Source organism: Boleophthalmus pectinirostris, unplaced genomic scaffold (genome assembly GCF_026225935.1).
Source record: "Boleophthalmus pectinirostris isolate CB_2022bp ecotype Guang Dong unplaced genomic scaffold, ASM2622593v1 HiC_scaffold_3, whole genome shotgun sequence".
Taxonomy (NCBI): domain Eukaryota; kingdom Metazoa; phylum Chordata; class Actinopteri; order Gobiiformes; family Gobiidae; genus Boleophthalmus; species Boleophthalmus pectinirostris.
In genome coordinates, this window is record NW_026571299.1 from 42826038 (window position 1) to 42840725 (window position 14688).

Here is a 14688-nt window from a genome sequence, read left to right on the forward strand (position 1 = left end):
AGTCCTGGTTTTAGTCCTGGTTTTAGTCCTGGTTTAGTCCTGGTTTAGTCCTGGTTTAGTCCTGGTTTAGTCCTGGTTTAGTCCTGGTTTAGTCCTGGTTTTAGTCCTGGTTTAGTCCTGGTTTAGTCCTGGTTTTAGTCCTGGTTTTAGTCCTGGTTTAGTCCTGGTTCAGCCCAAAATTTGTAAACAGGAAAATACCACCGTGTAATCCATTTATTTCAACAAAGTAACTGTAATCCAATTACCACTCACTGAAACAGTAACTGTAACTGAATACAGTTACTCATAATTTGTACTCTGATTATGTAACTCCGGTACATGTAATCTGTTACTCCCCAACACTGGATATCGGTTAATATCATCGGCAGATACTCAAAGCCAGTGTCTTGATGTTGGTATCAGAACTGAAAGACCTGGATCGTCACATCCCTAGTTAAAGGAGACAATGGGGAAGATATGCTCTGTGCTTAATGCAGGTGAATGTATTTGTATTAGAAGTACTATACGCGATCCTGACATAAGCCTCCACACTATTTGGCTGCCACAGAGTTTGTTATGAATTACAGTTATCCCTGTAATTCTCTCCCATTGTATCACTCTGGAACAAGTCTCCTGTAGAGCCACACAAGCGGGCTGACGGGTGGAGGAAAAGCTGCGTGTGACATGAGCACTGATACCTTTGTCAACACAGTGCTAATTCCCGGCTGGGTAGGTAACCAGTGCTGTGTAAATGAGGGGCTCGGCAGGGACAGCTGTGATCTTCTCCTCCTGCTTTCATCTGCACCTTCCAGATCTTACTCACTGTATGATCTGTCTGTGTCTGTGCCTGTGCAGTCCCCAAGGTGGCGCCCCTGAGCGTGAGCGGTGGGGGAGGAGCACGAGGAGAACTGGTGATTTTGTGGGAGGTAAGAGCTTAATTAGAACACATGTTAGCAGTCTGTCTGTCTGCTAATTTCAGTAATAATTCATCTCCATATTCAAATGTTAAGGTCAGAAACTGATTCCATTGTAATTCTTTTCTGTTAATTAATGGTTAGTATTACAGTAACCTGTGTCAAAAGGCTAATAGCTGAAAGAATGTCAGTAATGGTGAACATGTGTTTTTCAGTCTATAAATATTACACATCTTTAGTAATCAATCTGACAGATGTTCTAAAGTTTGTTGAAGTGGCTCAGAGCGTGCCTTGTCCCTGTGTAGTGGTTTTAATTGGAGTGTTTGTGATTTGCTGCCTGCTGACTCCTCCACCACTGTAAATTTCACAGTCGTAAATCTACCATTAGGTGACAGTTTGATGCGTTTTGGATGTGATTCAGTACTAGCTGTTCTGCTCTGTTCTCAGGAGGAGCTAAAACATAAAACACAGTTGCTGCCAGACTTTGTAGACTTTTGTAATTACATTTGTGCACACAGTAGTTTGGGTTTCACACTTGTTTTGTGTGTCTCTCAGCCCGTTCCAGAGGAGCAGCAGAGTGGGGAGGATTTTGGTTACATCGTGGCCTTTCGGCCTGTGGGCAGTAGCACCTGGATTCAGTCTGTGATGGCCTCCCCTGATGCATCTAGATATGTGTACAGGAACGACAGCCTCCTGCCTCTGTCACAGTACGAGGTGAGAGTGGGCGTGTTCAACAGCAGAGGGGAGGGGCCTTTCAGCCGCTCCATCACTGTGCTCTCTGCAGAGGAAGGTGAGTACGACAGGTGAATGAGGAAAGCCTATTCTGAACAGCACAAATATATTATTCATGTTTGTCCCACAGAGCCGTCTGAAGCCCCATCCAAAGTGTGGGCTCGCTCTGTGTCATCCTCCGAGATCGACGTGTTCTGGGAGTCCATTCCCAGCGGCTCTAGCACCGAGATCATTACATATGAGGTAAAACATACCTTTCAATAATACTTTGACAGGGACAATTTAAACATGTAGCTGGCATTAATCTCAGTGTGAGTGACAGTACAATAGGCTGGCGTTGACTTAAATATGCCTGCCCATGGCGACAACACAGAAAAATGTCAGTGCTGTTTGTGTTTGAGCTGTGGGTTTTTCACAGAGAATCTGAGGGATGAAGAGGGCTGTTGGCAGCAATACCAGTCTCCCAAAGAACTGTACATTCTGCCGTGAACACAGCTATTATGGACATATACAAATAAGAAGTGTGAAGAACAGACTTCACTTTCCTCACCACAAACTCACTTGGGATGTGCTCCAAAGACACCTAGATAAAAATACCACCCATGGATAAGCCTCACATCCATTACTCAGTGGGCAGTGCTCAGGTGGTCTGACCTTTAGCTTTTAGCGGGTTAGGGCTTTGTTGGGCCACAACATGGAGTGAGACAACAATAACACAAGCACACAAAGCAATGTAGCTCAACTCTGCAGCTGCTATTTTTGAACTAGTTTCAAAGTGCTTGTATTTCACAGAGCTGTCAGCATTTCAGTTTTAATTAAACCATTCTTCACTATCAGCTATGTATTATTGTCGTACTGTTTTCAGTGTAAACACGGCATGTAATATTATAAGAAAGTGTATCCAACAGTATCAATGTATGACATTGCATAAACATATGTTTTTTAAGTTCTTCCCACAACTTTAGATGTGCCATAATCCATTTAATCTCTAATCAATAAAACATGAGTCGCTCACACAGAATCACTCGTGAATTCTGATGACGGCCTGTTTATCTTGGCCTCCTTTCTGTGTATGTTTGATGGGACATCTTCATTGCTGTTGCTGTAACCCTACCCCATTGATTTGACCCTGTGGTTTAGGCCAATCTGAAGATCCAAACAATATGCCAGTCACATACTCAATACTGCTTTGTTATGGACATGGAGTCTTTAGGTGAATCAAAGTATGACCTGTAGTCCAGCGCTAGAGAAAAAAACAAACATTATGTGTCCCCCAGCACTTGAAATCTCTCACCCAACATTGTGGCTGTTACATATGAGGCACACACACATTGAACACAGTGGTATGGCCAAGATCATCCAATAAAAATGATAAAATACTTGTCCGTTTAGTTTGTGAGTATTTTGTCTTAGTAATGGGATGGATGCTATATTTTAGACATCCTTCTACAAGTAAACCATACCTTTTCCAAGTCTATTCCTAATGGAGTCAGTATTTCTTATTACTACCACCAGTATTAGCAATATTAACATAGAAGGGCTGCAATGACTGTGATTTAACAGAAAACTGTTTCACTAGACTCAACCATCAACCAAGAATTATCTAAATCATGTAGCATAGCTTCAAAGTTTCACTAACTGCAGTGACTTTCTAAAAACCCCTTGCACTAAATACTGGAGTGTAAATCACAAATTCTCTCTTCTTCAGCACCTTGGACAGCTCCAGAATCTACTGCACAATATATGAGAATTCAGTGCTTTTATGGCAAGTTCAAAGTAAAAATGTAACAGATAGCAGCCAATATTAGTCTGACTTTGTGTTTATTTTTATGAGGTGTATATTCTGAAACATAAAGTTTGTGTCTATCTTTTTTCTTTTTCTACCCACATTGAAAGTATTTTGAAAGTAATGCGTGTAGAGGTGAGACTGCAAACTGTAAACTCTCTTTTTCTCACCCTCCCTCTCTCTACCCCAATAAATTGCTATAATTAAACCGCTGGTGGAAGAAAAAAAAAAAAAAAAAAAAAGTAAGAAAAAGAAAAGCGCTTCAGATGCATCTGTTATCAGCAGCTCCAGGCCCTGTCGCTAATCTGCCTTTCCCGAGCAATATCCCTGAAAGCCTGTGTGCAGCCAATTGGATAAGTAGCTCCTCTCAAACCATCTGGTTGACATTTTCCTGTCTCATGTCGGGGTCATAAGTGATCTTTTCTTGAATACAGATTGTGGTGAACCCCTTGTATGGTATTACTGATATAGCATCACCTTCTAATGCTGCGTCAGTGCTCATCAGGGCAGAACTGCAAGAGGCTTAAAGGTCCTATGTTAGGCAATATTGACTCTTGAGCTTGAATCCAGGTTATAATGTTGTTACCTCATCAAAAACATAACATTAACACATGTTTGAGTAATCATGTTTTAGTCTTTCAACATCTCCAAAGCTCAAAATGCTCTGTTCTACCGTGTAATGTCTTGTAGTGGCAGTTTTCAATTTAACAACTACTTTTTACCTTTTGTTCAATAGAGATTGGAAATTCCCAGGGCTGAAATTATCCAAATGATTCTAGTGAAGGTGTATGGAGTTTAAAACATAGTAGAGTTTGAGGGAAGATCTCAGTCTAAATATGCAGGATTTGTATGTTAGCGTGTGAATGAAACAAAGCAGTATTCAGGTTTTGAGCCTGTGCTTTAGTTATTATCTGACTCTCTTTTGTAACCTTTGATCTGCTAAGAGATTTCATCACCATGTCTCAATTCTCTGGTAGAAAGTCCAACACTTGCTTGTTGCGTGGAGATGATAATGCTTTATCTGGAACATTCCACAGTATGGCATTACTGCAACTGCTACTGCTACTTTATTTATAATATACTTTAAAAACAACACACATTGTCCAAAGTACTACAGAACATAACTAAAAACAATAAAAATAATAAAATAACAAAGACAGAATCTACTAAAAACAATCTTAATAAAATGTCCACATCTCAAACTGTGTCAAAGGCCAAAGTGAGCAAGTGCGTTTTAAGAAGACATTTAAAAACAGGTTTAGTAAAGACCTGTGTAATGTGCAAAGGCAGCTCATTCCACAGTTTTGGTGCAGCCACCACAAAGGCTCTGTCCCCTCTGAGCTTCTGGCTGGTCTTGGCACACTCAGCTGGTCAGCCAACCAGAGAAACAGTGCAGGAGTGTAAGGATGAAGGAGCTCAGAGAGGTACAGCGGGGCAGCACCACTTAAACCTTTAAAAACAAGTAAAAGCAGTTTAAAATTGATCCTAAAGTGCACAGGCACCCACTGAAGGGAGGATAAAATAGGAGTGATGTGCTCATATTTTCGAGTGGCAGTTAAAAGACGTGCTGCTGCATTTTGGACAAGCTGCAGCTGAGAAATGGAGGACTGACTCACCCCAAAATAAAGCGCGTTAATTGTACAGTATATCATGTGTTTATTCAATTCAAAGTGTCTTTTTTTTATCAAACATGAATTCTCCATGGAGCTAGAGTTGAATCATTGAGCAGAAACGTTACACAGTAAAGCTTTAGGTTATTTGGATTTTACAATACAGCAGATTTACTTTGAACAGTTGTTTGTTCTTTTATCTTTCTCATCCATCTATCTGTATGTTCATTATCCCTGTTGTGTACCAGTTCATCACAATTTGGATACATTTTACTCCAAAGAACTTCCTGTTTTTTCTTCAACACCACTGCCACTTTCATCATTCTGGTACACATGGACCCAGTCAAGCAGAAGTAAACAGCAAGGTCAAGAATTCAAGTTAATGCATCTGATATAAAAATGTATTGAACAGATACATATGTACTCTAGTTTATGAAACTGTTGACCTTTTTTCTGTACCATTTTTGGTTCTAAAGTTCCATATGTTTTAAACAGACCATGTATGAAACATGGAACAAAAATTATTTCCCAAATTTCAAAGACCTTCAAATCATGTCAATAAATGGATGTATTTCGTCATATCTTGTGTTATTCCATCTTTGAACTGTTGATGAAGAGATGTGATTTTTTTTTTTTTTTTATGTATTTAAAAATGATAAAAATTTGCTTGGAAGGACTGACATATTTTATAGAAATAGTTTCCTTTCATTTTTAAGTAATATTAAAGTATTAAAATCATGCACCTTCTACTTGCTTGCACAATTTTCCCTCCGTTACTTTTCCCTCCGTTACCATGACCTTTCTTAATAAAAAATCTCATGACTCAAAAAGTAAGAGGTTTTTCAACCTAATCTTGTACCATATGGTAGAAAACTATATGAAGCAAATATTCAAACCAGTTTGTTAAGGATATGGAAGTGAGAACCAAGAGTTATCACTGTTTGGATTTATTGCCCAAAAAGTGCTGCATATTTCATTCCCTCTGTTACCGACGTGAGTTTTTACATTTTTTGTCAACGACTTGAAAGAATATCACAGGTTTAACTTGACCCTGTTGGAGTGTAACTCTTTCCTACATTTTGATACTTTACTTATTTCAATAGTTCCTCTAGTTTCTGAATAAGAGACATTTGAATGTCAAAAATCTGCCCCTGTTTCCCTCCGTTACCACTTGACCAGACCCACATTTGCTTTCACTATTTCTTATATAAAAGTATGTCTATGTTGTAGGTGGTGTTCTGGGAGGAGGGCTCTGAGGTGAAAGATGCAGAGAGAGTGAGGGTGGCCAACAGCACAGTGCGCCTCTCCTCTCTGAAGCCCAGCACAGTCTATGTGATCTCAGTCAGAGCTCAGAACAGTGCAGGACTGGGACCCAGGAGCCCTGCTTTCAACATCACCACTAAGAAACCACGTAAGCCCAAACAATGACAATACAGGCTTTATTTTACACTTTTGGACACATTTTATGTTTCATTGATTTATGAAAAAGTGCTAATCATGGCTTCAAGGTACCTTTTTGAGTCCATGTCTGGGCAACTATTTTATTTTATTCCATTGTCTCTTTTCACATGAATAAAAAGCTAATTTATAATGTGCATTTTATATTTACTTTTTGTTACTGGACTCTCTCTATGGAAGCCTGGCTCTTGTAGTAAAAAGTGTCTTGCCTTCACACAGTGATTAAATCAAGTCTGACCGCGGGGTTAGTCCTCCGCTTACTATTGATGACTTTAATTTATGCTTTCATTTGTAAAATGTGCTTCTGTGTAATTACACACAGCACCAAGTCAGCCTCCAGGGAACATTGAGTGGAACCTGACCAACTCCAAGATCTTTCTAAATTGGGAACATGTCAAGGCACTGGAAAATGAGTCTGAGGTGACTGGATACAAGGTGAGTGCATCTGAGAAATTTACAGTAAAGAAACAAATAGGTTTGAAGCTGTCAGCCCTGTGAATAGCTTTCTCATTGTAGGAGATAGATAGAGCCAGCACTCTGGTGTCACATTATGGATTGGCCCAGTCTGGCCTTTCAAAATTAAAAGATCTGTCCCAGGTGATAAAATGAAAACATCATAGCCCAGAGTAAGACAGCATCTTTCAGTGGTGACAGCCGTGCATTGACCCACATTTATTTAGCATACTAGAGGAAACAGACTGTTTATAATTGAACCTCTTCAAATATTCAATTCTGTGAAGATGAAGCTTTGATAGATGTGGGAGAAGAGTGCAGTTTTCTTACCTATCCAGGTGCCGAATATGTCAAAATCTGAAATCACATTATGCTGTTTATGTTTTATCATGATGTTCAGGTTGTGTACCGTCCAAACTGGAACACTAGAACTTTGGTTTTAGAGACCAGAAGTCCCAGTGTGGAGTTACACATCCCATCTGGGGACGACTACCTCATAGAGATTAAAGTGCAGACTGAAGGAGGAGATGGAGCCAGCAGCGGGCCCATCCGCATCCCAATGATGTCCAGTAAGTTCTAAGATTCTGCTAGACTTTACTAGACACATGTATCGCACTTCACAAGTGATATATTGAAAAATAATACGATTGGCTTCTTTCACAGGTCTGAACTCACATGGACACAGGAAGTGTTTTGTAGTTCCACTTCACTTTGTCACCTTGGGGATTGTTTTTACAGTTTTCTCTATGAAGTTGTAGCTGCTGAACTGCCGTGTTCCTTTGTTTCTGAGCTCAACTCTAAAATGGACAGTGGAGGCATCTCAGAGAAGTGGAGAAGTTTTTGTTTTTTTTTAATTCTGAGAGTATCCCAAATTTGCCATATAGCCGCCTTCTAAACCCAGTCCAGTTTTTAGATTTCTTGATGAGTTAATTGTTGGTTGGATGGATAATGCTAGCATTAGCAGCTCCTCATGGACTCTCAGGCTGAACCGCTGCTCCTTACATTACACTTAAAGGGACACAACAGACATTCTGTTGGCTTAGATGCAAAAGACCAGACAGTGCTTTTGTCTAAATACATTGCCTTATCTGTAATACTTTGCCTGTTTATTAGTTCTTTGCAAATTTATTGCTGTAAATCATGGATTTATCATGAAAGACTTGAAGATTGTATTTTATGTTTTTTCTGTAATTGTGTATTTTAAAATACTGCTTTGTTGTTCTTAATGTTACTAGTAAACTATGAATTTATTGATCATTTCACAGGATTGTAGTATAATAGGGCATAGGATAAGCCGATAAGTGAATTATTTATAAATATTTATGCAGTGTGTAAAAATGTGGAAGGTAATAGTTTTTTAAGGCTGGTAAATGAATTACAACTTTTTAAAGTAAGTTGTGAATAAAGGACAATATATTAATAAAGAACACATGCAACAGTATCAATAATGACAAAGTAGTAGTTCCATAAAAATACATGACCTCAACTTCAAGGTTAGTAGCAGTAGTAGTACCTGCTGAATCCAGCTGACAAAAATATCATTTAATGTTCTTCCTCTTTTTTTCTTTTTCTTCTTTTTGTTGCTATCCTATTCATGTGTGGCACTGTCAGTTTCATTAGGAGGTTCTATTGGTCCTATTAAATATTAGTTTATGTGTTTAGTGTGTGATTTACAAATATTGTGCTACCTCCCCCATTCCTTCATTCTCCCACCCTTGAAATTACCTGTTATTTTGTACTAAATCTGCTCTACATGACGACTAGAATGCAGATGTATTGTAATAATGTGTAAAAATATCTCTGTGAGATGAAAACCTTAAAGTAAATTTTCATATTGAAATCTTTAAGCGTGTGTGTCTCTTTTATCTCTAATTAGACAACAATGCATTAGAGGAAAACAGACTTTCATAGTTACTTATTGTATTACTGAGCATGTAGGAGTCTCGTTCAGTCAGGCTGACATCTTGTAGAGTTATAACATTACTGAAGAAAGGGAGAAAATACATACAATAAAAGAACTGGCATTGTGAATTATATGGATTTTTACTCATTTTACACATATCCTCATGTGACACCATAAAGTAATATTTATATTCACTCAGTGCTAGTCTCATGGTGAGTATACTTTTATATGTTAATGTCTAAACAAAACATTATGTTCCTTATGCTTCAGTTTAGTTTCTCATTGTAATCAAGCCCATACATAATGTAAAAAGATACACATAATGACCTTGGACATTCAAGGTAATATGTTGCTGTTTTTAAATTTCATAAACACTGACAAATTTACTCCAAAAGGTTTATCCATAGAGATACAATTGAACAGATTAGCCCAGATCTGCGAGCTCTGACACTGAAGACTACACTGTATACTAGTATGGGGAGTTAGGTAGATAGTCGGTGGAGATTGATATCACTGTTGGAGATCCAGCTTGAGCCAATTAAATGTGTGATGGATTAGAGGCTTTATCCTCAGCATTAGTCTGGGGAGAGGAGATCAGGAGCAGCAGAAACCGTCTCATCTCAGCTCATAATCTCTGTCAGAAACTCATTGATTTTCTGTTAACACACATGGATGGCTGCACTGGCTTTTAACACTTAACATTTGAAGGTTTCATATTAGATGGACAGGTCACATAACAGTATTGCAATTACTTCTTTCAATGAAAAAAATATCATCAGTCAAAATACATAAAATTTGGGCTTGGAATTAAAGGGACTCTTACGATTCAATATACGATGATGCCATGATTTGCAGTGTATGATAATCTGTATATTGCAATTATTCTGCCATGTATCACTACCAAGTGCAATGACAGAATTTCTTTGTTAAAACACTATCTGATCAAATAACAAAATACATTTCAATTATCAAAACAGGGAACATGTCAGATGTATTACATGAACAATCTCCTTTCTTGAAACAAGTACAACTTGTAACCTTGTCACAAAATGATTAAAAAATTTAAAAAAAAAGTAAATAAAAATACTTATATTGGGCAGAAGCCCATAATATCAATATAATAATATCAGCCCATAATATCAATACTGTATCACCATATACAGTACCAGTCAAAAATTTGGACTCACTCTCTCATCCTCTCATTCAGTCTTTTTTGTTTGTTTGTTTGTTTGTTTGTTTGTTTGTTTTTTTTTTACAACTTTCAACATTTGATATACATACAGAAGACATCAAATATATAAGTAAGATATGTGGATTTATGTAGCAAAGAATAAAAGTTATTATAGTTGTACAGTATTAAAGTAACTAGTTTTTTGTATATTCTATATTCAAATCCTCAAATTAGCTACTCTTTATTATTTCACTTTTTTCTTTATATATATATATATATATATATATATATATATATATATATATATATATATATATATATATATATATATATATATATATATATATATATATATATATATTATATAATATATATATATATATATAAAAATGTGTTTCTCACCTTCCACGGTGGTAGGTCTCTCTCACCCTCATTGAGCTCGGGTCCTCTACCAGAGGCCTGGGAGCTTGAGAGTTCTGCGCAGTATCTTTGCTGTTCCCAGTACTGCGCTTTTCTGGACTGAGATGTCCGTTGTTTTTCCCGGTATCTGTTGTAGCCACTCTTCCAGTTTAGGGGTTACAGCCCCGAGTGCTCCGATCACCACAGGCACCACTGATGCCTTTACTTTCCAGGCTCTCTCCAGCTCTTCCTTGAGCCCCTGGTATTTCTCTAGCTTCTCGTGTTCCTTTTTCCTGATATTACCATCGCTTGGTATTGCGATGTCAACCACCACGGCTCTGCTCTGTTTCTTATCCACCACCACTATGTCTGGTTGGTTCGCCATCACCATTCTGTCAGTCTGTATCTGGAAGTCCCACAGGATCTTGGCTCGGTCATTCTCCACAACCTTTGGAGGTGTTTCCCACCTTGATCCTGGGGTCTCCAGCCCGTACTCTGCACAGATGTTTCTGTACACTATGCCCGCCACTTGGTTATGTCGCTCCATGTATGCTTTCCCTGCCAGCATCTTACACCCCGCAGTTATGTGCTGGACTGTCTCAGGAGCCTCTTTGCACAGTCTACACCGTGGGTCTTGTCTGGTGTGGTAGATCTGGGCCTCTATTGCTCGAGTGCCCAGGGCCTGCTCCTGAGCAGCCAGGATCAGTGCCTCTGTGCTGTCCTTCAGACCAGCCCTCTCAAGCCATTGGTAGGATTTCTTGATATCAGCCACTTCAGTTATGTTCCGGTGGTACGCCCCATGTAGGGGTTTGTCCTGCCATGATGGTCCCTCCAGCACCTCTTCCTCTGGACCCCACTGTCTGAGACATTCTCTGAGCACCTCATCTGCTGGGGCCTTGTCCTTGATGTACTCAAGGAGCTTGGATGTTTCATCCTGGACAGTGGTTCCCACACTCACTAGTCCTCGGCCCCCTTCCTTCCGGCCTGCGTACAGTCTCAGGGTGCTGGATTTGGGATGGAACCCTCCATGCATGGTCAGGAGCTTTCGTGTCTTAACATCTGTGGTCTGTATCTCCTCCTTTGGCCAGCTTACAATCCCTGCAGGGTATCTGATCACTGGCAGGGCGTAGCTGTTGATTGCCTGCACCTTGTTCTTGCCATTGAGCTGGCTTCTAAGGACTTGCCTCACTCTTTGCAGGTATTTGGCCGTAGCCGCTTTCCTTGTTGCCTCTTCGAGGTTGCCACTTGCTTGTGGGATACCAAGGTACTTGTAACTGTCCTCAACGTCTGCTATTGTTCCCTCTGGGAGTGACACCCCCTCTGTGTGGACTACCTTCCCTCTCTTTGTCACCATCCTGCTACATTTCTCAAGCCCGAATGACATCCCAATGTCTGTACTGTAGATCCTTGTGGTGTGGATCAGTGAGTCGATGTCTCGCTCACTCTTAGCGTACAGCTTGATGTCATCCATGTAGAGGAGGTGACTGATGGTGGCCCCGTTTCTGAGTCGGTATCCATAGCCAGTGCGGTCGATTATTTGGCTGAGAGGGTTCAGGCCTATGCAGAACAGTAGTGGGGACAGTGAGTCTCCTTGGTATATGCCACATTTGATGGACACATGTGCAAGTGGCTTCCCCTTGGCTTCAAGGGTGGTTTTCCACAACCGCATCGAGTTCGCAATGAACGCCCTTAGAGTCCTGTTGATATTGTACAGCTTCAAGCACTCAGTGATCCATGTGTGTGGCATTGAGTCGTAGGCTTTCTTGTAATCAATCCAGGCAGTGCACAGGTTGGTCTTACGGGTTCTGCAGTCGCGGGCGACTGTTCGGTCAACCAGGAGTTGGTGTTTGGCTCCCCTGGTGTTTTTGCCGATACCCTTCTGTGCTGCACTCATGTATTGATTCATGTGCCCACTTATCTTAGCCGCAATGATGCCTGACATGAGCTTCCATGTTGTGGAGAGACAGGTTATTGGCCGATAGTTGGATGGGACTGCACCCTTTGAAGGATCCTTTAGGATCAGGATCGTACGCCCTTGGGTTAACCATTCAGGGTGAGTCCCATCCCTTAGCAGCTGGTTCATTTGTGCTGCCAGGCGCTCGTGGAGGGCAGTGAGCTTCTTTAGCCAGTACGCATGGATCATGTCAGGGCCCGGTGCGGTCCAGTTTTTCATACCTGAGACTCTTCCCTGGATGTCTGCCACTGTGATGGTGACTGGATTCTGTTCAGGGAGGTTGCTGTGGTCTTCTCTCAGATCCACCAGCCACTGTGCATCGGTGTTATGTGATGCCTCCCTTTCCCATATGCCTTTCCAGTACCTCTCAGTCTCCAGCCTTGGTGGGTATGCTCTGCTGTTATTACCCTGCCACTGAGCGTACACTTTCGCCGGTTGTGTTGCGAACAGCCGGTTTATTCGTCTGGCCTCGTTATCTCGTGTGTACCTCTTCAGGCGGCTTGGCCAAGGCTTGGAGCCTTTGTTTGGCAGTTTCGAGTGCTTCAGGTATGGGCAACTGGTTGTACCTCTTGGGCACTTGCTTTTTCATTGCACCTTTCTGGGCCTCTGACAGTTGGCTCACTTCTCTCCGCACCTCCTTGATTTTAGCCTCTAACCGTCTTTTCCATGGTGGGTATTGTATCGCATGGCTCCCATGGTTGCTCTTATAGCCCAACACATCTAGGATCACTGCTGCTGAAGTGTATATCAGCTCATTGGTTTCAGTGATTGTTGTGGTAGGGATCACTGTCAGTGCTGCATTCACATCGTCTAGGAGACTTTCAGATGGTACTTCACTTAGCCTCTGTAACCGGCATCGGGGTTGCCTTGTGTTCATTCGGGCCATGATCTTATCTTTCAGGTCAGTCGCTGCCTCGCTCAGCGTGATACTTATTGGGGTTTCGTACCCAATCTCTGGTTGGGGAGTTGGTGTCAACTCCCCTCTGACCTGGCACACTGGTTCCCCCTTGCCGTGGCATTTGTGTTGTACCTCATCAATCTCTAGTTGTGATAGCAGTTGCCGTTTGTGGATGTTGGAACACTGAGCTACTAGTTGTTTGGCCGTTAGCTTGGACTGTGGGTATCGTAATAACCATTTCTCCCACATCCTGTTCATGTAACCCCTCTGCCTAGGGTTACTGTAGTAGTAGCTCCAACAGAGCCTTGTTCTCGCATCTCGCCCATTTCCGCATCTCGCCCATTTTATATATATATATATATATATATATATATATATATATATATATATATATATATATATATATATATATATATATATATATATATATATATACATATGTGTGTGTGTGTGTGTGTATGTATATGTATGTATGTGTATATATGTATATGTATATATATATATATATATATATATATATATATATATATATATATATATATATATATATATATATATACACACACAGTATATACAGTATATTGTATATACAGATACAGTATATTGTTGCATGAATGTGTTACCTCAGATCCTCATACCAACTATGGGCTGACTTCAGTTCACAAAGCAGTAACGCTCTCCTTTCTGCATGGCTCATCCTTTCCTTTTATCCAGTGACTGAAGAGTCATTAAATTCAGTTTGCTGTAAAACATGTCATCTCCCAGCATGATGCAAACTGGTCTTTAAGAAAAGAAATCAGGAGATTACCAATGGGCTTATTTTTAATTGCGCACACTGAATACAAAAATAAAACCAGAGGGCAGCAAGGTTCACTGAGAGGAAAGCTTAAAAAGGTTAAAAATATAAAAACACAAAAAAAATAGTATTAAATTCTGGTAGACTGGCCTGTAATCTCCAAAAAGGACTAGTTAAAGGCACAATATGTAACTGGAGGGTATGCCACCTGTTTGTGTCCATGGACTTGTTATTATTTTGCCTGGAATGTTCCAGAGCATGTGATTAAAAGCATTTTATATCTGTTCAATGACAGGCATTTTTATTGCTCAAAAACATTCTTTCTTTCAGTGCGTGGGAGACAGACAATTTTCACCTCCAAGAAGTTAAACCTGTGGCAGATCCTCCACCAGAAAAGTTACATACCATGCCTGTAACTACGGGCTTTGAATGTGTAATGAAAATATACTTCACAGTCTCGTATGCGACAATACAAAACTTTACACAGATTTTCAGAGGAGATGGAAAAACTCAAGAGTTAATAGCTTTTCTCTGTTTGTTTGACACGAATCTGAGAGAAAATGGGGATCAGCCCGACCATCCGCACCAATCCTTGTGTGTTTTGGACAATGTGAAGGAAGCTGTCATGTGTGTGA

The 14688-nt window shown here is 40.3% G+C and overlaps 1 protein-coding gene across 1 annotated transcript in view; it reads left to right on the forward strand.

Annotated features, from left to right (window-relative positions):
* Nucleotides 1–7512, forward strand: part of LOC110170229 (contactin-4) — a 42600-nt gene extending 35088 nt beyond the window's left edge. The window contains exons 17-22 of the mRNA XM_055160358.1: nucleotides 835–905; nucleotides 1449–1683; nucleotides 1756–1868; nucleotides 6252–6432; nucleotides 6802–6914; nucleotides 7333–7512. Coding sequence (XP_055016333.1) covers nucleotides 835–905; nucleotides 1449–1683; nucleotides 1756–1868; nucleotides 6252–6432; nucleotides 6802–6914; nucleotides 7333–7512 — 893 coding nt within the window. The remainder of the gene's footprint in view (nucleotides 1–834; nucleotides 906–1448; nucleotides 1684–1755; nucleotides 1869–6251; nucleotides 6433–6801; nucleotides 6915–7332) is intronic.
* Nucleotides 7513–14688: the final 7176 nt, after the last annotated feature.